Source organism: Plectropomus leopardus, chromosome 3, assembly GCF_026936395.1.
Source record: "Plectropomus leopardus strain MGB_pleo_1.0 chromosome 3, ASM2693639v1, whole genome shotgun sequence".
Taxonomy (NCBI): Eukaryota; Metazoa; Chordata; class Actinopteri; order Perciformes; family Serranidae; genus Plectropomus; species Plectropomus leopardus.
The window spans coordinates 33,614,945-33,640,979 of record NC_142178.1 but is presented as its reverse complement, the minus strand read 5'-3'; the positions used below and the strand labels follow the sequence as shown (position 1 = coordinate 33,640,979).

Genomic DNA, 26,035 nt, shown 5'->3' with positions numbered 1-26,035 from the left:
TTTGTTTGGATGACAAACTTTACTACAACGTTTTTCATAATTTGGGGAAGACATACTATGCTATGACGTTTTTCAAGAGTTTTGGATGACTTACTGTACTATGATGTTTTTCACGATTTTTTTCGACGTTTTCCATGATTTTTGGGCGATATTCTTCACTATGATGTTTTTCAGAAGTTCTGGACATCTTTCATGATTGGTGGACTTTTGTTATGATTTTTGGACGACATGCTATACCATGTTTTTTCATTATTTTTGTCATACATACTCTACTCGTTTTTCGAAATTTTCTGATGTTTTCCATGATTTTTGGACGACATACAATTCTATGACGTTTTTCATGATTTTTTGGGGAAATAATATACTATATAATAAGACACTCATCATAGTGTTTAAAAGAACATCTCACTAAACATACACACAAAAACAATGAAGTTAAAACCCCTGTGTTACCAAAAGATTTTTCAAAACTCAGGACATCAAAATATACTCATTCAGGCCAACATGAGAGCCTTCTGTTGTTTACCTGGGATATCTCAGTGTTGATGACAGCGATGAAGTTTGACTCCTGGCCCAGAGACGCCATATCTGCCAGAAACTGTCTTCTCTCCTCTATTTCATCCAGAACTACAAACGAAAGACGTTAATATTAGACTATTTATAGAAGCACTGGAAATATTTAGTCACGAAAGTAGCACAGAGCAGAATTTGCTTTGGGCTGAAAGAGACCGTGAAAGTGCTGGAAACATCTTTTCATAGGTTTTGCTCTCTTAGACAAAACCAATGAATTCAAATGTTTCCGTTCAGGTTGTAATGGAAACATTTCCCCTCTGTAACAACAGTTGGTGTAACTCTAGTACATCATCTGTCTGTGGACCGTCAGCCTCACCTTCCTGATAGCGGTCTTTTTCCTCTGACACTTCTGGGTTCTGACATGCAGGAACGTTTTTGGAGGATGCAGCAGCGGGTTCTTCTTTTCCCGTTGCCAATATACTCTGAAGCCTCCTCTTGTCTTTCTCCAAGTCTCCTGAGGTAAAACGAAAACAAATGAAAAGAAAGGTTCTGAGGATGCAGAAGGTAAAACAAAAATGGCTACTCATATTTACTGACTGTTTGCAATATAGGCCTGTATGGAAATCGAAAACCAGTTCCAGTTCAGAACAGGATCCAAACTGGAATCTGAATCGTGCGCCTCAGAGCTTATCATTTTCTTTCACTGATGCTGGTATACTTTGCTTAAAGTTACACGTTGCAAAACACTGACGCCAAACTCGTGCTTATGCTGCTGAAAACTTGCAACAGGGAGGTCCAAACTGTGGCATCGTTTCACCAAAAAAAATAACAATGCCGCTGGTAAATTCTATAAAATGATCGATAAGGCCTTTAAAACCTATGCAAGTTAGCTTGATTTCTTTGAGAAACAAAAGAAGGCGGCATTGAGCAACTTAAAAAGAAGTTACTCAAAAATTAGCAAGAAATTAGTTAGTAGAACAAAAAAATAACTGAAAATTTTTCAAAAAATTTAAGATGAAAAAAAAAAGAAATCCTGAAAAGGTCTTTAAAAAATATAATTCTTTAAAAATAATAAGAAATGTATGATTATTATCATTATAAATATATTTTTTCCTAATCTGTTTCTACACTCTGTTCTGACGGAGAAAATAAAGGCGTTATGTTGATGCTAAAACCTGTTAAGACGTACTTTTTTTCCCCACACAGAATCAGCCAAGAAAACTGAAAAAGAAATGGACCAATAACCAGCAGGGCCAGGCAAAATAAAAAGATCATTTTATGAGACAATATATCATTTTAGATAATGGATATTGTTATACTGCGATATGGAATAAATGCTTTTGTTTTTTCTTAAATTTTAAAGGGTGCATTACTGTAAACTCAACTTTGTGGACAGTTCTACTTGTTTTAATACTTGCCTTTACCCGTTTGGTCTTTATATCTACACAATTAATGATTATTGATAAAATGGAATTTGGTTAATATTTTTTTAAAGTACCAACAGTCATTCCAACAATATTGTCATAACAAAGAGGTTATTTGGTAAAAAAATAAATAAAATAAATACATTTATGTTCAATTCTGTCTCCCACTTCCAGCATTAATGAAGTACTTCTGAGGAGATGTATGGCCTAAAAATATCGCAGTATAATTTTCGGCCCACATCACCCTGCCTTAATAAGCAGACTTGATAAGGACGCTGATATCGATAAAGTCTTATCAGTTCTCATCCCTGTAGGCCTGTCAAAGCACTTCAGTGCAGACCTAATGACGGTTTTTCAGCTTCAAGAACGTACTTATTGGACCAGGAATGAACTTCTCTCTGACGTAGCTGTTCCCAGCGCGACAAGACTCAGCGGAGCGTCTCTGAGTCCTGCCTGGCAGGCATCTCTGGTAAGATTTAGGCTGAGAGGGAGAAGCTGAGGATGTTGGGTCAGAGGTCGAGGGTAAAGCGGCTCTGTCTGCGGGAGAGAAGTGGAGAAAGAGCTTTTGATGTTGCTAAATGTGTCACAACAAAAAAATTGGAGGGTCCCTATTTTTATCTTTGAGTCACAATATGATAATCTGGATTTTTTTTTTGTAATTCTATTTTAACTGATTTATGTGAACGGACAAAAACAAAATACACAACCAAATTAACATGAAGACATATAACAATAAATAAATAAATAAATTTAAAAAAAAATAAAATAAAAAGAAGCGGGTAGAAAATAATAAAATCAGGCCAGAAAATAAGTAAAGGGCAAATAAAAAAAACATTCTGTAGACAAGGACACTAGATCAAAACATACACATGTGGACAATGGGTGGCTACTGGTTACACTACAGTGTGTTTGTGGTACTTGCTGACACAAAGTCGGGCCTGATACTTGAAACATACACTATCCTATACACTGTCCAGCTTTCTATGAAGGTATCCTTCTGGGTTCCGAAATTAAGTAACTCTCCATTACATAAATACTGTATATTACATCAATCCATACGTCAGCACTGGGCATTTCTTATTTCAGCCACTTCTTGGTTAGCGATTTCTTTCTCTCAGCAGTTATTTATCCTTTTTTTCTCAATGAGTTTCTTGAAGCTAACCAGATACATCAGGTCAAAGTTGGAAGTAATTTTGATTGAAAAAACAATTTAGCATGAATTTTAGTCCAAAAAGGAACATAATTCTTAACATCATATGCTGAGTTTTGCAAACGTCTCTACCTTATGTCTTTGTATTATGATACAATAGTATCACACAACCTTCACCTTAGGCCATAACCTCTCATCCAGAGATCTTAAACTTACTCTTGAGGCCTTTGTTGAGCTGTTTTCTCTGCTGGCTGGTGAGTCGTGCTTCCTGCATCATTACTGGACACCAGGAGAGAAAAAATGATTAAAATTTCAAAACACAAGCCTACACACACTTGTATGTACCCAGACATGCACACACCGTCAACCCCTATATGTCATAGTATAGCATGTCGTCCAAAATAGCTCAAAAAAGGAATTGTATAATGTACTGATGATCAAAAACATCATAAAAAAAGTCATAGTCCAAAACAGCAAAAAAATAGTATGTTATGTCATTTAAAATATAAAAAATCATAGTATAGTGTCATTCAAAAAAATATTCTAAAAAAAAGAAATTGTATAGTATTTAATTCAATTAAAAAAATCAAACAAGTTAATATATCATTTAAAAAAAATCACATAAAACTCATAGTATAGTATGTCTTTCAAAAAAGATATAAAAACATCATAGTAGAGTATGTTGATCAAAGAAACTATTTTAAAAAATCAAGTTTAGTATGCTGTTAAAATAAAGACGAGACAAGCACACATCGCCAACTTCTAAATGTGTTTCGTGATCACACCAAACTATCCACGCTAGAGTATAAAGTGCATCATCATCGTCTCACTTCTCAGCATGTCCTGGGTCTCCTTGCTGTGCTGGATGGGTCTCGGGTTGTTCCACAGTCCTCCTCTGACGTCTCTGCTCTGTGAGGAGGCGTCCATCTGCAACGTCAAAGACACACAAAGACACAACATCAGCCATCTCTGTTGCAGCTCCGATTTCATTAGTGCACTTGAACAAATCTCTATCAGGGATGCAGGCTGTGGTGATGATGTCATCACGGTTAAACACTGAGGGGGGAGATGGGTCAGCTACTCAGGTCATGTGACTTCACGCCAACATTCAAAAATATAACCATCATTGGTATCAAAATCCAAAATGTAATCCTACATGATCAAAGTTTAAATGGCCATGACGTATGTTGTGGTTTTTTCATGTTTATTATATTTTGAGGAGAATTTTGTTTTAGAAAAAATGTTTTAAGGATGATTTTATATGTCCTTGTTGAAAAAAAATTATTTGAATGATCACAACTTTGATAATTAGATATCCTGGAGGATACATTGCCCAGATGAGGGTATAACACCAGCAATAATTATTCACAGATATGCTTATGTTTTTTTCTACAGCTAATCAATAATATAAGGTGTGAAACACTGATTGGTATTTATTTTTTATTCTTTTTGTTTTTCTACCTGATGGCTGCTCACTTCACCAGACAGATTCCTCACTCCAATAGCCAAAACTATCAATGACATGATGGTGATGGTGTAGGAGCAGATGGTGAAAATGATCAAATAAAAACTGGAATTAAATGTTTTGTTTTCGCATTTAAAAGGTCCTTGTTTATTCAAAGTCTAGATTTATGCCAAGTGTTCAAACCACACTGTATGTAAATACCCACTGTTATGGGTTTTTTCACTTTTTTAAAACGTATCATGCATAACATAAAAGATCATAGTAAATTAACTTGACAAAATATTTAAGTTAGTATTTGAACTATTGAATAAAGAGGAAAGTGTTGAATTTACACACTAAATGAGCAATGTATCTTGGCAGAGATGCCACTTTCTACCTCAAAACACTTCAGAGGTAAAGTTTGTATTTTTTTACTTAATTCAAAGAGGAAAAAATAAATATCAAGTAACCAAATAAATGAAGAGTAAGCCGTGTAAACACCCGATGATTGTTGCTAACGGTGGCTAACAATAACAGTGGTACGTCATAAGAAAAGAAAAAGAGGCTAAGTTGGTGACTCTACATGAAATAAATATGAAATGAAAGGATATCAGCTAATAAAAACTACAAAAACTTACACCAACACGTCTTTTCTTACCGCAGGTCCTTAGTAAACACGTTAGCTGGCGGCTAATTTCAGCTGTTAGATAGCAGCAGTGTGTTGCTATAGCAACCGAGTGGCAACAAGCACTTCCGTTCAAGAGCAGAAAAATGATAGGCCTTTTTAAAAAAAAAAAAAATCTCAATGTTACACTGACATAAACACTTAAATACACACACTTAAACACATAATAATTGTGAAGTTCGTTTATTTTTCTTTAATTTTTTTAATGTAGAATTCTTCTGAACCCAGAGGCGCGTGGACAGCATCAGACCACTAGATGGAGACAAAGAGATCGTTTTGTTAGTGTTGACACTTTCCATCAGTTAATATTGATCATGTGAAATTAAAGTATAAATAAATAAATAAATAAATAAATAAATAAAGACTTCTTTCAATTTAATTTAATTAATACTACCGTAATGTTTTCCTTTACTTACAGCACAATGCTCATTATAAATTCATATCACATGGCTTACCCAAAAGGGACTACCAAATTAATAGATATTAATTTTCTGTGTAAAGAAAACTGACCCAGGTCCCTCATATTAAAGTTGGAGGTTTTGCAGGCATAACCTAACAATCTCAGTTATTTCATGTTTTTCAAGTATTTTAGGGTACATCTTTGTTTGGTATTTCTAAACGTTTAAATTATATAGTAACGTATAACTAAACATATCACTTGTGTTGTCCTCTTTTGTTTATGACCTCCTGTTTCAGTATTCTGCTGCTTTGTGTCCTCAGTATCCAGACTGATCGAGGAAGCAGCGTTTAGTTTTTATGCACCACATTTCTGTAGCAAACTCCAAGTTCTTTTAAATCAAGACTGAAGACATTTCTCTTTCCCTTTAATTAAACTGAATACTCACTCATTTCTTCCACTGCACTACAACTTTTTCCATTTTATACCTATCAGTATTTTTTCGCTCATTTTCAATTCTCTGGCCCTTTAAAAAAAGTTTTATTTGCATTCAGATGTCTTTTGTGTTTCTTTTGCACTTTGAATTGCCTTGTTGCTGAAATTCGGTATATAAAAAAAACTTGCCTAGTTTGTCTGTTTCATAACATCATACTCGCACGAATTCAGAAAGTGTCTCTAAGGGTTTGGAAATAAACTCTCGCAAACAAACAAACTATTGATGAACTCATGTAAAGTGTGAAGAGGCTGCCAGCACAGTGTTCAGTCACTCTGAGGGAGAGAGAGTCTTTATCAGCGGTGGGCTCGTCATCAGCGATCAGCAGCAGCCAGGAGGTCTTTATCTGTGAGACGACAGCAGACTGCCTCTGCCCCACGTCTGCAGATAAACAGCAGCTCGAAAATAATCACCTTTCACACACAGGTCTTCTCAGAAGTCAGAGCTACATGTCCTCACACCGACCTGCACATGTGTGTGTGGAGTGTGTTAAAACTATTAGACGTTTTAGCTAAAAAAGGGGGATGAAGTTTAAATTTCAGACTTAAAAACTAAATAACGAGCTGTATAACTTGTTGGTGTGTTTGTTTATGAGCTAAACTAACCTGTTCAATGGTTTACTATTATTTACTTATATTTTATTAAATGTCTGTAATAAAAGATCGTACACAGTTCTACTCAGATCTCTTTGTAATGGAACATTATAAATAATAAAACATGTTATTATTCGTGGTTCACACACCATATTTAAATGAAATGTGCACACACTTCACTGCACATGCACCAACACACTCTATCTCGTAAAGCACGCTCTGCCACAGAGCACAGAGGCCAGACATCTGATAGCAAAGTTAACTTGTGAATGAAAAATAACACAGAGAGCTGTGAGCTACTCTGCAGTCGAGGGCTAAATTTGCAGCATTTTTTTAAACTTCTAGTACATATTTAAGTGGCATGAATAATAGTTCAATTTAATTTCATTTGTTAAGATGACTTCTTTTATTTTTTGTAGTTTTTATTGTGATAAATCGTTGCAGTATCCTGATACGTTTTTTTATTCTTCCATCTTCAGTTGGACTTAAGCTATTCATTTCCTGTTTAATCGTCAAGGAATTACAAAAAAAGTCACCCTGATTACATTTATTTTACATAAAAATGGGCGAAACACGTCCTCCTTGATTTGTCTCAGAAAAAGTTGTTAGGTTTAGTTTAGGTCCGAGAGTCTGAGGGAAAACCGTACAGGATGAAGCTGAATTTGGGAAACTTTTTTTATGGGACTGTAACTGAACTGCTGATTGTTTTGTGTTTATTCTCTGCAGAAAATATGTTAAACTGATGACATTAGAAACAAAGCAATCTTATTTATAATTTATTCAATATAAAACACAATTATTGTTTGAATCATCATTATTATGTGATTTTCTATTACGACATTACAGCTACGGCTGAGAAAATACTTTCCTAAATGACTTTTTCTTTATTTGGGATATAACTGGCTAAAGCTCGACTTTGAGACAGTAAAAGAAAAATGACAAAAATAATATCTCAGATATGAGAGATGGCTGTCTTGATGAGAAATTAAATGGAAACTGACTTGGAACTTGATGTTTTCTTTTTATTTCTTCTTCTTGTTTATTTATTTCCCTAAAGCACTTGATTTTGTCTTGATGTGTATTTACCAAAACAGCTGGGAAACAGAGTATTTGTTATTGTTTTTTTAAAAACCTGTGGTTGACCATTTAAAAAAAAGGAAAAAAAAAGAAAAGATGATTGTGGCTTTAATCTTAGCATTACCATCACATCTATTTAACCCTTTGAAACCTGAGCAAATTGGTTTGATTTATTTCAAAAACACGGGGAGAAGGCAACGAGCAACTTAACAACACATGGCCTAAAAATTAACAAAAAAAATGAGTAAAAACAAAGTTACAAGAAAAATATCTAAGAAAAAAATCAATAAAAAAGAGTAAAGAACACATACAAACAAGAAAATGGTCTTTAAAAAAATGCTGAAAATTAAAAAAAAAATTGTGACATGATTGATAATATACTTTTAATAGAAAAATATAATAATAATATATATAGCTTTCTGGAGGTTTTTCCCTATTTTTTTTTTATTATTTTCTAATAACGCTCTCTTCTTTGTAAAAAATAAAATTTTAAGTATTTTTTGTCACTTTTTATAAATTTCTTACAATTTGTGAGATATTCCTTACCATTGCCTTTTCCTCGTGTTTTCAAAAGAAATCTAACCAATTTATTCAGGTTTCACAGAGTTAATTATTGTTCTGGATATGAGAATGAAGAAGAGTCCTAAAGAACAGGAATACGGTGAGTTGTGGTTTGATAGTTTCTTAGTGATTGTAAATGAACAATTTAAGAAATTAAAAAAAAAAAAAAAGCAGCGGCCAGCAAAGTAACTCACGTTTACGCTCCACCTCCTAACGGTCCAAAGCTACATGAAAACTAGAGATTTGAAGTTGGACCTGCAGCTGACAGAGATAGACAAGAGAGAGGAGCGAGAGATAGCAGGGGAGGAATGGAGAAAAGGAGGCAGCTTTAACAACCCGTCTCTGCGGCCCGTTAGCACTGAGCGGACTGTAACTGGGATGAGTGGCCTGGTGAGCTGGGGTTTGACTTTCTGTTAGCTGGGCTGAAGACGGTCATGTAAAGAATAAAAAGCAAAAAGAAAAAAAAAAAAATTGACTTTTGTCACTACCACTGACATTTGGCTTCATATCAAAGTGCTTGATGGCTGTTACACAGGCTGTGCTCCCTTCCTTCAGCTCCTTCTCCAGCCTCAATCAATCCAGCGTCAATATGAAAGTAAGTATAAAGTTTACTTGTGATTTATACACAGGAACAGATTTTTTATTTTAAGTCTTTATCATTGTGCTCATTATTTGTACATTACACTGATAAATTCTGATTTATTTACTGACAAACGTGTCAGTCAGCACTATAATGCTGAACTTGGATTTCGTCTTGTTTAACTGGAGACAACTGTGGAGGTTAATTGCACTAATTGCAAGTTGCTTCAGACAAATCATCTGCTAATGTTACGTAAAAAAGTGCAATGTGACTAATAATCGGAAAAAGGTCTGAGGAGGTGAAATGTTAGCGTCGTGTAGGCTGATTCAGTTCATATTTTTAAGGACAGGTTGACATTTTATTAAATAGTGTTTTCATGATACTGGAATTTCTAACTTCGATAAATACCTTGAAAATACTGATATTTAACTCCATTTTTAAATCTAAGGGAAAATATTTATTTAAGGGTATAACTTTTTGAAATTTTTATGAAAATAAACATAAATATAACAAGACTAAAACATGACAAGCTCTTTTATTTTCTTGGTTTGTGGCAGAGAATCAGGGTAAGATTTAAGACTTTTTAAGACTTTTTTTTACACCACCTGAAATGGAACTGAAAAAAAAAATGAACTGACATCAATAACTTTGGATTTGATGACTTTTTTTGGTCAAGCTGAATAATTTGATGTCATTAGATGAGTTAGATGTCAAATGCTGAAATCTTTCAAACTTTCTAGTGAGCAACACGAGGCAAACAATGACAAAAAGTAATCATATATGTATACATTTCTTAAAAGAAGCATTTTTCATCTGATGGGATGCTGTAAATGTATAGAGGTGTTGTTTGCACCTCTATCCTGTTTGCATGGCATTAAAGTCGGTATCTTTAAAAAATTGAGATTTTTAGATGCAACATCAGAAAAAAAAATCCTAATATCCTACCTACAGTGTCTAAGCATTTTTAAGATATTTGAAAGATTAATTTAAGACATTTTATACCAATTAAAGCCTTATTTATAGATTTATGAATTGAAGACATTTTAAGACTTTTTTAGGATTTGTGAGAACTCTGGAGAACAGCTAAAAGACTAGTAAACTAACAATAAAAGAGTGAGAAAGCCCGGCTGGTAGTGCTTTATCGATGCTGCAGAAAGTGACTATTGGAACCGTTTTAAATATTCAGAATTGATGAGTAGCAATAAATCAATATTTTTGACAACACTAGTTTCAAGTCTACCTGACGTGCCGATATGTGCAGTGAAAGAGTTTTGGGTGACTGTGCTGTCCATCCTGGCTGCAATCTTTCTCCTTTCTTTTGTGTTTATACTGTAAATGATGGGGACAAATTAAGTTTTTATGAAAATTCCCACCGACAGCGTTTCCCTGCTGCAGTGGAGCAACTGTGACACAAGGCTGAAATTTTGTACTAAAAAGAAAATTTGTAAGATAAACAGGTGATGATTGAGTCATTAACAAAGTCTGCTAAAGCCTCGAATCAGCTTCAGATGATCTCTGAAATATGTTTTAACCCAAATGGACTGTAGATTTTGGGATCTCTTAATAAACAGTATAGATTAGACTCATCTCATAGAAATGCATGAAATGGACATGAGCTCTCCTATTGCATTACATGAGGGTTGGCATGAAATGTGTTAAAAGTGCATACTGACAGGGACTGATATTTTGTCGTGGTGGACACACAAATTAAAGAGTGAGAGAGTTTGCGTGGGACAGGTGGAAGGGGTGGCAGGTAGACCAAACAAACTTCTAATCAAGAGACAGCCTTTTGTGTCCTGTTTGAAAAGTCAAAGTATTTATGTGACTTTATGAACTTTAGAAACTTCGCAAAGTTTGTAAATTATGTCAATTAAGTCTTGAACGTAGTTATTTTAAACAAAATCATGATTGTTTTCCAAATCTTAAAGTGTTTTTCTTTTCCTAAACCTAATCAAACTGCAAACTGCATCATTTCATAACCATTAATAGCATGTTTCTTACAAACAGTCCAAGTTTCAGACTTTGCACTGGCATTATTTTTGTGTTGCCAACACCTAATTTTAATGCATTTTGTGCCCACCACCAAGTACTGCATTGTTCAGGGGTCGTGTTCATTTCACGTATTTCTCAGAGGCTGTATTGAATGGACGTAAGGAATAATTTCAGCAACCAGTAATGCTTTCAGTGTACATGTGGACTATGTTGACACTGTCGTTGGTTAACAGTTCATCAGTTAACTGCAGGAAATATTTTTGATCATGTCGATGATCAGCTGGGTCTGGTAGGAGCTGCATAGCTAACACTGGCTGTAAACGCCAAATGACCGACACTGCAAGCGAACACCGGAGGTTCGGCGGTGATAATGTTTCCAAATGTTAACGCGGCTGTCCGGCTCTCTGACTGCAAAGCCAACAAAAGATCAAATAAAAGTCGAAATATTTATATTGCAAAAGATAAAAATTTCACCTCTAAATGCAAAGTGCTTTGAAATGAAGCAATAAGGCTCACTGCCGCCATGGACCGCCGGACTAAAGGAAACTGCTGGTTTTGGCTAATGCGTGTTGGCCTACCAAAAGCAAAATTCACCAAAGCTGACATCCCTACTTTGACTATTGTTTTAAGACAGACTTTAAAACAATCGTGAAATATCATTAAATGCAAAAGCAAAGTGCAGGATCTTGTTTTTCCAGGATGTTTTCCTCTGTGATCATTACTTTTCAACTCTTTTAACACCATGTAGGTGTGGAAGTCTGAGGACGACTCTCTCCCTCTGGACTCTCTCAGCAACAAACTGTCACCAAACAGCTCCGAGCAGCTGCAGGTCTCTCAGCAAATGGCAGAGGAGCTCCTGGATGATGACAGCAGAGGATCCTGGGACATTGACTTCCTGCTGTCTGACTGGAGCAGCCCATCGCCCGACCTCAACCCCTCTCTGGACAACAACGATCAACAGCTCCCACAGTTAGACCCAAGCACGGCTTACCAAGAGGCGGCCACGTTTAAGGATCGAGCAGGACAGGAGCACCTGCAGGTGAACGCTGGCTGCCTCATGGCCGAGCTCCTGGCGCCGGCTGAAACCACAACGTCAGTCCAGCCAGAGCTGTACCACCATGGTTATAATGACGAACAAGCAAGTCGGACTTCATTTCCCAGTCTACCTCATGTAGATCAGTTCGGCTTCCATCAAGGAGGCAGTGTGGAGAGGCACAACAGAGGCAACCTCACCAAAGTCTCACCATGGGACTTTAACCATTACTATCCCCAGCAGCACCCCTCCATGGTGGCCTTCACCGACAGCAGGTTCATACCAACTCAAGCTGTGACCCCTGACCCTCGACACTACAGCTACGTGCCACACTTCAACCACAACGCCAACTTGTACTCTGACTACACTCACAGCCAGGCCACCGGTCATCTGACCCTCCACCAGCAGCCCCTGCTGGTCGGACCACAGCTGCCCCCTGGTGGGGTGGAGGGGAAGCGCGGTCGGAGGGCGACGGGGAAAAAGAGGCCCGCCATCCATAGCTGTGAATACCCGGGCTGCAGCAAGACCTACACCAAGAGTTCACACCTCAAGGCTCACCTCCGCACACACACAGGTAAACGCCTCGGACTCCACCACAGAAACAAAGTCTGTCACAGCTAGTCTCAATTAGGGCCGCACGATACGAGCAAAACATGATAATGATGAATATTGCAATATTACTTATGATAAACAGATATTAAAAGGTAACTTTGGTGTTTTTTTAAACCTCAAACCTATTTTTCCATGTTTTAATGTCAAAGTGATGAATACAAACAATTACCTTGTTTTTTTAAATATTCCAGTATAAAGCGAGATCACTGCAGCCGGCAGCTGGGAAATGCAATTCCAGCCAAAACATGAGCACTGTAGATTTTAGTCCACTAGATGTGCTTGTTTTTGTCACTGATATGCTCAAAACTGTGAGTGTCTGAGAACATTATGGAAAGGATCCCTACTGAGAAACACACCAAACATAGTTAAAAAAACCCCACTAATTTAAGTACAAAGCCAGCATATTTTTACATCTAACTGGGGGAGTTGGTGGTTGTTGGAACAGGGGACAGAAGAGCTCAGATGGCTTTTGTGAGGTTTTATTTTAGCTTCTTCAACTCTGAATGAAGTGTGTTTTAAGATGACAAAATTACTGTTAAGTTAAATGTAGTTTGGTGTGTTGATAATATCAATTTTGGGACAGTTTCTGCTTAAACAAAAACGATTTTGCTGCTTAACAGAGAGGTCTATCTCTGTAGGGATCCTTTCCATAATGTGGTCACACACTTAGAATAATAATATGTAATATATTATATGTAATATTATATGTAAAAAAACAACACTGCAGCCCTTTGCACCTTTATGGCTGCCTGACTTCTCTCAATACTGGACCAATTTTTAAAAAAATGTTCTTCTGATCAATCACTAAGACACAAAAAATTGGAAATAGGGTCCAGGTTGAAATATGCCAAGTCACCCTTTACAATTCTACAATTCTACAATTTCATTTAGCAGACGCTTTTATCCAAAGCGACGTACAAAGTGTACTCTGATCTGCCTTTCTACTGCTTTCTGTTTCCTGCTACAATACTACAAATTGCTTGTTGAATTAAAAAAAATATTACTTTCAGCATTCTTCTATTGCACAAATTGGACAAATGAAATGAACACAAAAGGTACCAATAAATCAACTAGTTGACATCACGATGATAATCTAAAAAAAAGCAATATATTGTGCAGCTCTTTAGTCTCAATATATGATTTATTGTATTTGCCGGTAATTTACCATCTGTGTTATTGTTTACTTTTCAGGGGAAAAGCCTTACCACTGTTCATGGGAGGGCTGCAGCTGGAAATTTGCACGCTCGGACGAGCTGACGCGTCACTTCCGCAAGCACACGGGCCAGAAACCGTACGAGTGTCTGCTATGTCAAAGGGCCTTCTCCCGCTCTGACCACCTGGCTCTGCACATGAAGAGACACAACTGATGCTCAAACACACAAACCACCTCCACTTAAACAAAATTAAAAGGTAAAAAACTTAGGATGATTTGGATTTTCTTTAAAATTTGAATTAACTATTTGTGACCCAAATCTGTACACTGAATGAACAGGTGAATGTGGGACTCAGTGAGCTCAGATATTAACTGAACATTTTCTTGTTATTAATTTGAAATCTGAACTTATCTGATTAAAAATAGATGCCCACATGGAGACTAATGCCATGACAGCTGACAACACAATCAGTAGTAGCATGGCATCACAAATTATTGTGTACATAATGCTTCAAGGAGTTATATGATTTTTTTAATGTCTATTTGATATTTTTCAAAAGACAGATGAGATAAATCTAATTCAGAAGCTTTCGACACGAAGTTCTCTTTTTTTCCAAAGAAATGTGTGATATCCACTGCTTAAAATGTGACCATCAGGTCATAAATGCTTAATCAACAGCATTTTAAAGAGTACTCAACTGATGGAAAGTTTAAAAAGATATGGCAGAACCACAGACTGTAAAAAAAGAAGTGGACGCAGCCAACCTGATGTCCCCTTTTGGTATGTGGACTCCCATGCAGAAGCCTCGAGTTTGGCGTTTTGATGGTCGCCACCTTGTTTTTTGGACCCAGAAGTAACCATATTCAGATGTGCCAACCAAAGACTGTATATAAAGATGGACGACGGGTCCCTGCTTACCCCTGCAACGCTTAAGTGAAATCTTTTGCATGTGGCCACATCCGTCTTGCGCTGGTGACATCATTGGGAGTCTGCGCTGTTGCGATCTCGCAAGCAGTCTCACTGAATGTGAATGCAAGGATTGGCTGACACAGCTGTCAATCATGGCAGAAAATCTCCTTTTTTTGAACTGAATAATTCATTATAACTGAACTTATACAACCAATCACTTGAACAAACATGAGGGTGATGAGAACTACCTTCAGCAACAGAAACCATCTTTGGGAAAGATGTATTTGGTGTGTACTTTGAGTTTTTAGTTTGGCCTATGTCCCATTCACTAACATGGAGGGGCGGGTTTTATGACCTATACTGCAGTCAGACAGCAGGGGGTGATCCAGATTGAAAAGCTACACTTTTGGGGAGATGTCGTGTTGTCCATCTTTATATACAGTTAATGGTGACGACTTGGAAAACATGGAACATCATGCTGTATTGAAGGAGACTTGCAACTAGTGATTGAGATCTAAAACTGAGGTCAAAAATCAAGTGAGAAGTAGGGTCATTTTTTTAGGGACCTGTATTTGTGAACAGTGGAGTCGCCCCCTGCTGGCCAAAAGACATAATGCAGGTTTCAGGCACTTGCACATTGGCTTCACTTCTCAGACCTGGAGACTACGTCCGCTTCTTTTATACAGTCTGTGAGGAAAACCAGAGATATCGTGGCACCTACATTACCCATAATGCAATTTGGCCACTGACAGTTCTGTTAGAGTTTCTGGTGTTTTTCTAATAGCAGCTAATGTAGCGTTGAGCCTCAGCCTCTAGCCTCAAATACAAGTGAGGAGAGAGGTCTGGTTAGCTCACTCTTTCTTCCTCCAAATCCTCAGATTCTTTTCATTTTCAAATTTGTAGTCCATCAGACACCAATGGACTCTCCAAGACTTAGCTGAAACAGGGGCACCCGCACATCTCCAGGGATGTATGTGGCCCTTTAATGTGGAAGTCTAGGTTTCAGCTTAGATGACATGAATTCAAACTGACCACTAGGTCATCATTAAGACATAACCTTGATGACTCAGACTTTCACAGTGAGGTGGTGGGACGTGTCTAACCCTAACCCTAACACACACACACACACACACACACACACACACACACACACACACACACACACACACACACACACACACACACACACACACACACACACACACAGAGGACCAGTACAAATGCACTCTCAGAATGTAAAGTTAGCACGCTTTCAGCAATAAGGGCAACTTAGATGACCTATCACTGGAAAAACTGTTGGCAACGTACAATTCTGCAAACCATGGATAGCTTGCATTTCCACAATATTATGTAGCAAATACACTGACACTTTATGTATTAACAACGCTTTGGTTAATGGGTGATTAGGTGATTTGGTTATGGTAAGAAAAGATAATGTGCTTAAATCCCAGTTTGTGGCACACAATCACAGCTAGAAAAGCAGTGAAGTCTCTGTAAAAAAACAAACACTGTTTGTGCCTTAAAAAAGCCGCTGCAAAACAGTGACGGGTCACTACAAAACATCCAACATCTGTGCCTAAAAAGCCACTGAAAATAGCAATGATTCGTTGCATCACAACTGGTTTTGTTGTCTGTTGGTCTGCACTTTGACAGTTGACTCATCTAAGTCTCACCTAGCGTCACGACATCTACCATCCCCTCCACCTTTCAGTGACAAAGTCAGCTCGTATACTGCATCACTTCAGAAACATTCATCCATATGAAACTTGCAAATGTAACATTTGTGGTTTGCAGAAAGTTACAATGCCAACATTTGCTACTGGTGACTGAGCTGTAGACCTACACTGTGCACACTGTGGGAATGTCGACAGCAAACGTTAACACTAACAGAAGACCTATCAAAAAATGTGTGTAATACGGGTTATAATACAATACACAGTGGCATATCTTGTAGGATCTCATGGTCATGATTGCTTAAAAAAGATGCTCAGCTGTAGATGGTCTGAAATTTTTGTCAGATTTCCGTTATAACTTTAGTTATTTGTGATATTGAGTGTAAATAAACAGGGTTTTGCATTTTTGTCTGAAAACTTTATGTTTGTCTTTTTGGGGATTTTTAATTTAAGAAAAAACATATATATGCTTTTGTCTCTTGCGTCAAGCTGAAATTTAAACTGTAAATAGTCAGCATTATTCTGAGTTGTTAGATAATCTAAAAATGCAAGCAACATATTTATTAACATAATCTTTTATATCAACAGAAGATACTATATTATTGTACAGTGTTTTTTATTCAAAAAAGGGTGCTTTGTGTCTTTTAATTATTGTTTTCAGTGTCATCATTCTAATAAAGAGCTCTAATGCTGTAAAACTGTCTCCGAGTGTGACATGATTAAATCAGACGGCTGATCTTAATAATTACACCATTACACTAACCATGATTTTTCTGACTCAACATTTTAAGTGCTTTACTCAAAGATAAATCTGTCTTGCATAAAGCAATTCATTAATTCTCAGATGCAGTGTCAGCCTTTGTCCTTTGGGTGGCAGCCCTCTGTTATAACATCAGCCCTCCTGCCTGCAGGCTTGTATCAGCAGGCTGCTGGCAGTTGTGTCTGCAGTGTTTCTAATCTGGGTGAGGTTAGAATCTGTTTATGTAACTCGGTACTCACTGAATCATCCTGATTATGTCAGATGATGGAGATCGTCATCACATTACGGAGCTCCCTCTCTCTCTAGCTCTCTCGCTGATGAACACTTGCACTGACATGCACACACCCTCAGGAAAGACAAACACTGAAAAGCAAACACACAGTGTTAGAGAAGCTATTTTAAAAGCATAACTTTGCAAGCTACCAACTTCACACAGGAAGAGCTGAACTACAGCAAAGTAACCCAGGGGAGGAATGTAGTTTGGTTCACTAAAGCTGCTTAATAAAGGTTTAAACTACTTTGTAAGCAAAGAAGATAAAAAATACATGTGGTATGAAGTTTTTACAAAATATAACACAAAAAAAATCTAATCAATTGAGTTTATTGCAAAAAATATCCAGTTATTCACAGTTCAAAGTTCTGCAAAATCTCATAAAGTCCTTTTTTTCCAACCATAGATTTTTTCTATGTCCCTTTCAAGCTATGGGCAGAGTTGTTTGTAGTTTCACTAGTTAGCTACACAAAAAATGTCAAAAGAAGTAATTTGACTGCATGGATCACTATGCAAATGTGTATGTAGTTGAACTATCAGCAAGCTATTCAAAATATAATTAAGCTGTATGTAATTAAGCACTATGAATGTAGAAATGAATTTGCATGAACTTGTAAACAAAGTTGGAATAAAAAAAGGTTTTTTAAACTGTAATAGCTTTATTAACAGAGTTGTTTCAGTTGAACAAAACATGTCAGGTGAAACATTGCAGCATGTCACGTGTTTTGGTATAGCACCAATAAAATACAACAAAATCCCAAAAATGTAATGCATTTCATTGCATTTTAAGTTGACATTTTGCTGACAACATTACCATTACTTCAAGGTGAATAAAATAGAGGGCAGTTTGTTTGTAGTTTGAAGTATTTGTCACAAATTTTACACATTGCATTCATTCCTCATCATGAGGACTCAGCCTGTAAAATCAGTTGTATAATGTCTTCTGTGACTCTGGGAGGAGCTTTCTGTGGTCGGAAGTTAAGTCTCCTAACTCTATGGAAGTGCACTGAATTTTTGGAGTAGCCCTTTACAACCCAATCCAAAAAAATGGCATTCTACATTTCTGCAAACTAGAGATAAATTTGATTAATTAATTAAATATCATGCAGATTTGTTGGAACTTATTTTTTTCTGCAGCTCTGTGTTTGAGGTGTGGAAAGATTTGGGTACACTTCGTAATGGTTCGGAAAAGATCATGTTACCTTATTTTCACAATTGCAGTCCCACATGGAAATGCAGGGATGTTTCTGCAAAAAAAACAACTGCTTTTCACGGCACAATCCGTGGTGGAAAAACAGCAACTTGTCATACCTATTTAAGGCAAAAAAGCCCACCCCCCAAACAGCTGCTGCAAAAGCATCAAATACTTGCTAAAGTCAGCTGGTTTAGGTGTTTGTTGGTCTCAGTGGTTTGCAGTGATCTCATCTCCTCTGGGTGACACAGTGCACCATCTACCATCCCCTCTACCTCCCAATGACAAAGTCAGCTCATATACTACATCCCCTCTGAAACAATATGATACAGATAAAACGTACAAATATAACATACTTGTGGTACAACATTTTTTGTGGTGACTGGTCTGCCCTTTGAGAATCTTTTAACAGGTTTTACAGCAATATCTTTTTAAGGATTGTAACAGGTTTAATGGTTTAATAGGATTTATCTATCTATTCCTACTTGGCCCAAAGGCAGACAAGTATAAGCACTGATTTGGAGGTGCAGCGATTAATCTTGGAACACGTCTCCTCTTTGGTGCACTGTCAGGGCTATGATTGGCCTCTTAAATCCCATCATCCAAGATGGCACGAAATCAGACAAGAAGGGAAGCAAGCTTGCACTGCACACGCACATCACCATCACATTAGTGCCCAGCTCCCTGCCAAATATACACGCATGAGGTAATGCTGATAATTATAGTGCAGCAGATATACTCCCTGGCCATTAATAATCTGTTATCCACTGAGACTGCACTCACATAACAAGACATTACACTTCATAAATCCACAACCCCTCACTGACAGGTTAGAGATAGTTATGAGGCTCCGTTTGCAGTGCGAGTTTATTTTAGTGGAGCATTTGTGGGTAAATGATTTGGGATTTAAAGTTGATGCGAGGACAGAGAGGCAGGAGAACTGACCTGGTGTGCCCCGAAAATAAACAATGAAACTCTTAAACACATTCTGCTTCCACTTTCTAGTTCCTCCTTCCTTGTTAACATTATGTAATACTTCCAGAGAATGTAATATGCAGGCATTATGCATTCATGGCAACACTCAACCGTCAACTATTTGCAAAACAAGCACTGAAGCATGAACAAGACGTTAAATATTAAGCTATGAAATGTTTTTGTTTCCCTTTTATCTGAGCGGCTAACTGGGTCAAAGGTGAAAACTGTCATTATGATGTTTTTGACCAGTTCAAGGGTTACAATCTGAATGCCATAAACAATTCCAACAATGCAATGTGTACTTATGCACTGGGTTTATTTCAGCACATGACAACTGCTTTGTAGATTTGTATGCTTCATTGTTTGTAAATCCTCACCGCAAGATGGAAAATTGTTCATATAAACAACTCAAAACAACATTACTTCATCATTTTCCACGAGAGAGATCACCATATTTTCTTTCTCCCTGCAACCCACATATTCAGTTGGGAGAACCATGTTTCATCAACATGGAAAAACAAAACAATAACTTGAACGTTAAGCAGCTGAAAGAGGGTTTTTGGGGTAAAGATGAGTAACTCAAGGAATACTTTAGACCCAAAATGAGCCTGTGTGTATCAGTTACTCTCCCCCTGTTACGTTGAATCTGGAAAGAAGACTTTGTTTTTCTTTTATGCCTTAATGGTAACCGAAGAATCCAAAAACCAAGAAAATTCTTGATGTTTAAAAGTCAAGAGAATGCATTTAACAATATCAAAACTATATAATCATAATCATTTTAAGTAGCCTCCATATTCAAGAGCTTGCAATAAAGTGATAAAGAGTACTCGAGTACTTAAAAAAATAAATTTAAAGTAAACATATAAATCATCTGACAACAGAAAACAAGTGCAATTTGAACTTCATTTATTTAATATCCAAGCTTCAATTAGCCTATGAAACAAAAAATTAAAAGTAAACATAAGAAAAATTGAAAAAACTCAAAACTGTGTCAACTGGATAAATGGGGTTTTTATGAGAGTTTGTTAACTCATGTTTTGATATACTTTTGCTGCCATTAAACACAGTCTGCTTTGATTGCAATTCATCAAGAATTTTCTGCTTTTTTTGATTCTCTGTTCACCGTGGAGACGTGCCAGAAAGACAAAGCTTTCTTCACCAATTCAAAGCAACACTGAGCTAATATACAAATGATCATTTGGGGGCTGAAATACTCCTTTAAAGTCCCTTTCTCTGTACAGAGAAATACAGATGAGTATGACTTTTCTGTGCACAGTGCAGAGAGTATACGGTCATGTCTGAGGAACAGATTTATAAGGATTTATTGTCATCTAGCAGTGAGGGCTGCAGATTGCAACATGCTGAAACTTCTCCTGGTCAGAATTCCTTCTGAGTTCATTATTTTAGGGTTTTACCAGGAGCAGAACTAAACGCAGAGGTCTTTCCCTCTCCAAAACAAACAAACGCCGGTGGTTAAAACCAAGAAAAACAGTAGTAGAGCAGTTTCACATAAAAAAGTGTTTTTATGACACTCTTGTTGCAGAGGGGCTGCTAACTATAGTGGCCAAATCGAAAACCCAACTCTATCTAAAGCCAGTGTTTGGTTTGTCCTGTCTGAGCTACTGTAGAAACATGACATGGTCATCTCCATAGATGAGGTCCTGCCCCCTATGCAGATATAAACGGCTCATTCTAAGTTAATAAAAACACAACAATTCTTATTTTCAGGTAATTTTACACTAAAGAAAACATGCATATTGTATATGTTCAACATCTGCCATATATCCCCCTAAATCCTACACACTGAACCTTTAAAAAAGTGATTTGCATAACTGCATACAAACCAAATTATATTAAGACTCAATATTTAAACACCTACAGCGATCATGGACATAAAAATGCTAAAAACAGTTTCAGCTAACTGAACATAGTCTATTCAGTGCAAACACTGTCATTCAACTTCCCACAAACATAGTATTGTTTATCCTCCAGCAGGCGCAGACACACTGTAACATCCTTTGTGTATGTGTGTGTGTGTGTGTGTGTGTGTGTGTGTGTGTGTGTGTGTGAACACAGCAGAACAACACTGTCACTGAGAAGAAGTGGGGGCATCTTTGTCACAGCAGAGCAACTTCAGTTCACCAAACAAACTTCAGCGCGCACACACAGCCACAGGGAAACCCACACTCAGACAGTCACTGTACAATATATCGTAGCGTTAATATTTCAGGAGCTCTGCCTCTCAAGTGAGCATCTGTAAATGGATTTCCCCTGCATTATTAAACCCTGCTACTTCAGGACTGCACTGATTCTAGCTGTCAATCTGAGATTTCTATTCACAGTATGGATCCATCCAGTATGAGCTGACTTTATGATTAGGAGATGGCGGGGCTTGGCACCTACAGGGCGAAACATCTGCCAAGCTGCAGGCCACTGTTTTGAGACCAGCAAGCAATGAGATTGCATTTTTTAGCAGGTCATTGTTCTACTTTCCAGCTGCTTTTTGGCCACCAGCATATCTGTTTCCAGCAGATACAGTGCCACAAAAGGCAGTTTTTTTTAACAAGACAACGCTGTGTCTCTAGCCGGGACTGCGCCACCAAAACCATGTTTTTTAAGCCAAAGCATGATCTTTTCTTAGCCATAACCAGGTGTTTTTTGTGCCTTAACCTAACCACACATTAAACACAGCGTTGTTGAAACTTGAAGTGTAAACAAGTCTGCTACAGTCAAGTCAAGTCATTTTTTTTTTTTTAAAGAAGAAATTTCGAATTAGTTTTTGTGCAGGGTATAATGATACAGAGCCGCATCTCATCCATATGTGTCCATATGTTTTACAAATTTTGCAGGTATTGATACTTCAGAAGGAAAGTTAACCTTTTGTCTTACCCTCACTCTCACTCAATCTCTCACTCTTGTAAAAAAAAAAGAATATTTGAAGCTCAATCCTGTAAAATAGCTTTTCAAAAAATAATAAATATAGCGACTTCTGATCAACCCAAATCAATTTCAGGTTTAAAATAACAACTTTCGGTCAGACACCACCCATTTTCTGTTTAATTCTCACCGACTTCCAGTTTAAAACTCCATTCATTTGGATCCGGATATAGTTAACGGTATACTCACTCATCCCTAGTATCCGCCACATACAAATAAGTACAAATATGGCTGGGTGTTATGGCTTTAAAGTAATATCATGATATTTTTAGGCTACATCACTACACACAATATATCTCAATATTTTGAAATCTCCTCTAAACTATGGTAAACTACTAAAATATAAAAATTAGTAAATAAACTACAGTTAAAAATAAAGTAGCTACTGCAATAAAATAAAATTACATAAACTTCTGTTACTATAAAGTTCAATAAAACACTGACGGCCCTTCATGCAGCAGGAGAGGTAAGAATATCCAAATAACTCGTCCAGCAGAACAAACGTCGGTTCTCGCTCTGAGGTCAGTCTTGCCTCAGCTAATTTAACACATTTCACTATAAATGTGTGTGGATTTATTGACCGCACTGTTTGTTTGCGATTACATAACCTCACAAAATGGGAATCTTGGCCTGATGTCCAAAAGCAGGATGAGGATTAGAGTGGTGAAAGCTGCTGCAGTGCCGAGACTGTCAAGAGGGACTGCGAGTCCAAGTGGAACGAGGGATGTAAAAAGTAGAGAGAGAGACAGAGGGAGGGCGGGGGAGAGAGCCGATTCTCCTGATTTGAACTTGGGCACGCACACAAAGTCAAACAAGGCCAGTGTCTGCTCTACGCTCAGGCAGTCAAATACTTTCTGCCTTTGTTTTGCAATGAAGCTTCACATAGGCATGAAGGATTATGTGAATTAAAATGTTGCGGTACTGCGTTTCTCATCGTAACCAACTGAGTGCATCCTTGAACTCGTAACAAACATTTTAAATTAATTTTCCCAGCATTGTACATTTCAGCAAACCACAATATGTTGCATTTGTACATTTCACACATTCTATCAACATTTCTAAGGTGACGCAATATATGAGCTGACTAACGCTGGGTTCAAATGTGGTCGTGTTTACTGTGTTCACGAGAAGACTCCATATGAATGCCCAGCTCTCTGCATGTCCAAGTGGACATTTTCTGAGAGCTCAGAGTTCACGACATCGTGTACGCGACTTCCCATATCATTAACACAAGCTTACTAGTTCCATTTGAACGTTGCTTTTGTCAGTGGGACGTGGAGGGGACGGTGGATAGCGTGTTACCTAGGTGAGGTGCCTGCCAGGCTGCAGACCACTGTTAAAAACCAACAAACAACAAAACTAGCTGTTTTTTAACAAGTAATCACTGTGTTTCCAGCAGCCCTTTAGCTACTAAATGTGAGTGTTTTTTAGTGACTCATTGAGTCATCAAGTCTGTCCAATTGTGTCCAGAGGCATTTTGATCTAAAGCTGTTGATAAAACCCCTCGAAAATCAAAAATGAATTCAGAGGTTCCAGTCTGACAGTTTAACAGATACTGCAACGCCTTTAACAGTGAGGATTCATTCACTGTGAGCGAGCAACAAACAAACAGCTATCCAGTTCATATTTCACTAATATTTCCAAGTTGCACTGGTGTTCTGTGGTTGTTAAATGTGAAAAACACAAACACAAATACAAACACACACCTCAACTGCTCACACTGCCACTACTACCACTCATTAAGTTAGACTGTTACTGTTAAACATGATGATTGATTCACCGTATGCTGGAAACAAACTAACAGCTCTCCAGTTCGTATATTAATAGTACTTGCAAGTCACAGTGGTGTCACATGGTTGAAAAATGCGACTAAATATTTACGGTCTGGAGCTCTGCAAAAGTCCTGCTTTGTGTCTGTGTGTCTGTGAGAGGCTGAGAGCTGTTGAAGAGAGAGAGAGAGAGAGAAACAAAATGCTAGTGGCTTAAAAAAAAAGTAACAATTTATCCTCGATGTTCACCATGTAGCACGTGGAACAGGCTGTGACACCTATATTATATACGATATACTGCCTACCACTCGGCCACTATGTTTCAACTATTGGATGGATTGTCATTAAATTTCATTCAGACTTTCATGATTGGCAGAAAATAAGTTTTCATTTGCCCCTAGCATCACTAGTAAATTCTCGTGTATTCACACATTTTTTAGTGAAATGTCTCAACCAGAGTTGGATTGATTCAGATTCAATTTAGTGACGTTATAGACATTCACGTTCTTGATGACTTGTACAAACTTTGGCAATCTAACTTTTCATCTCGTGCCACCATAAGGACAACATTTTAATTTGTTCAGCGTTTTGGTTTCTCATCAACTTCAGTTCTACTTTGTTTAACATGCAAATATGAAAATCATTCCAAAACTTCCTGAACGGAGATTGTGAATGTGGTAAACATTATACCTGCAAACCTTCAACATGTTTGTATTGTTACAGTACTGTGAGCATGTTGGTGTGTTTGTAAACTTGCAGTCATGTTTGGGAACCTTTGAGAAGCGCATCCTGGAAAAATGTTTCTAAAGTCAAATCTTGTATCAAGACAATGAGATTTCATTGTGGCCAAAGTTGATTTTCTGCAGAAACAGATGAAATAATCTCAGCCATGAAGTAAGATGGATATTTTTTGCAGTGTAGCCCCATGCCCCATGCAGCTGCTAACATTTCTGGGAAAATACTTTCCGAAAAGAGGTAACCTTGAAAACAGTCGGCAGGAACTTAAGTCAAAATGTTTCTTTTAATCTAATTTGTTGGCAGTACATTCAGCTAAACCTCAGGACAGCAGTACAGTTTTCTCTCTACTAAATTTCACCCCAAACAGTCTCAGAGTCTGTGTACACCACTGTGTGTTATAGACCTGCACCAATATGCTCAAACTGAACTGTGAAGGTCGCAGAAGCAGGTCAATAGTGACACTGTTGTTACTAACAGGTCCTGTGTAAATCCAAGAGTGAGAAGTTATCAGTTGCCTTGTTTTGGAGAAGCTGGTGAGGTTGACACAGAGACAGAGAGTCCTGTGTGAAGCACTGCCATGTGCAGTGAGGAAGTATCAGTGACCAGCAGATCGCTCATGGAACAATGTTCCTTTTTTCTGTGCGACCTCACCTCAACTGAACTTCCAGCGCTGCACAGTCCTCATACGCTCTCTCTCTATATTACGTAACAATTTTCTTTTCCATTTACACTATCAACTGGCATTCAAGTGACTCACTGTGCAGCACTTTATATCCATCATCTACAAAACAGGATTATAAAATTTAGATATTAACTCACCGGTGCAGTAAAACAGTGCTGAGCATCTTTTGTTGTTCAACAGCGAAGCCAACAGTCTCTGAAAACAGAGAACATACACCGATTAAGTGACGTAACACATACTCACATGTCTATTTTGACATATGTGTCTGATAATCTAATGTTGTGACTGAAATAAAAGAATAATTCTATATGTGTTTGTAGAGAAACAATCCTTGAACTCCTTGTTGCTGGTGCTCACTTGTGAAGAGCAAATGAGGACACCCCGAGCCACCATGACTGCCGGCAACACAGACCTTTATAAA

At 37.5% G+C, this 26,035-nt stretch overlaps 3 protein-coding genes across 7 annotated transcripts in view; 1 reads left to right on the top strand and 2 right to left on the bottom strand.

Annotated features, from left to right (window-relative positions):
• Nucleotides 1–26,010, bottom strand: part of c3h22orf23 (chromosome 3 C22orf23 homolog) — a 26,913-nt gene extending 903 nt beyond the window's left edge. The window contains exons 1-7 of one of the 3 annotated variants that reach the window (XM_088073939.1): nt 25,947–26,010; nt 25,752–25,811; nt 3,918–4,014; nt 3,304–3,366; nt 2,310–2,474; nt 890–1,027; nt 527–627 (exon numbers count right to left, since the gene is read on the bottom strand). In XM_088073939.1, coding sequence (XP_087930065.1) covers nt 527–627; nt 890–1,027; nt 2,310–2,474; nt 3,304–3,366; nt 3,918–4,014 — 564 coding nt within the window. In that variant the 5' untranslated portion in view covers nt 25,752–25,811; nt 25,947–26,010. Of the gene's footprint in view, nt 1–526; nt 628–889; nt 1,028–2,309; nt 2,475–3,303; nt 3,367–3,917; nt 5,105–5,169; nt 5,251–25,751; nt 25,812–25,946 lie in introns of those variants that run through there. The other 2 variants (XM_042484425.2, XM_088073936.1) reach the window with 2 other exon arrangements.
• klf1 (Kruppel like factor 1 (erythroid)) lies at nt 8,609–16,993 on the top strand. The gene is made up of 3 exons (XM_042485692.2): nt 8,609–8,932; nt 11,658–12,516; nt 13,746–16,993. The coding sequence occupies exons 1-3, from the start codon at nt 8,858–8,860 to the stop codon at nt 13,919–13,921; spliced, it is 1,110 nt and encodes a 369-aa protein (XP_042341626.2). The 5' UTR covers nt 8,609–8,857; the 3' UTR covers nt 13,922–16,993.
• rgl3a (ral guanine nucleotide dissociation stimulator-like 3a) overlaps nt 17,333–26,035 on the bottom strand; it is an 81,362-nt gene continuing 72,659 nt past the window's right edge. The window contains exons 19-21 of one of the 3 annotated variants that reach the window (XR_015775767.1): nt 25,972–26,035; nt 25,752–25,809; nt 17,333–17,413 (exon numbers count right to left, since the gene is read on the bottom strand). Coding sequence is in view for 2 of the 3 variants with exons in the window: in XM_088073903.1 (XP_087930029.1) it covers nt 25,788–25,809 (22 nt within the window). In the remaining variant the exon portion in view is untranslated. Of the gene's footprint in view, nt 17,414–25,751; nt 25,810–25,946 lie in introns of those variants that run through there. The other 2 variants (XM_088073903.1, XM_088073906.1) reach the window with 2 other exon arrangements.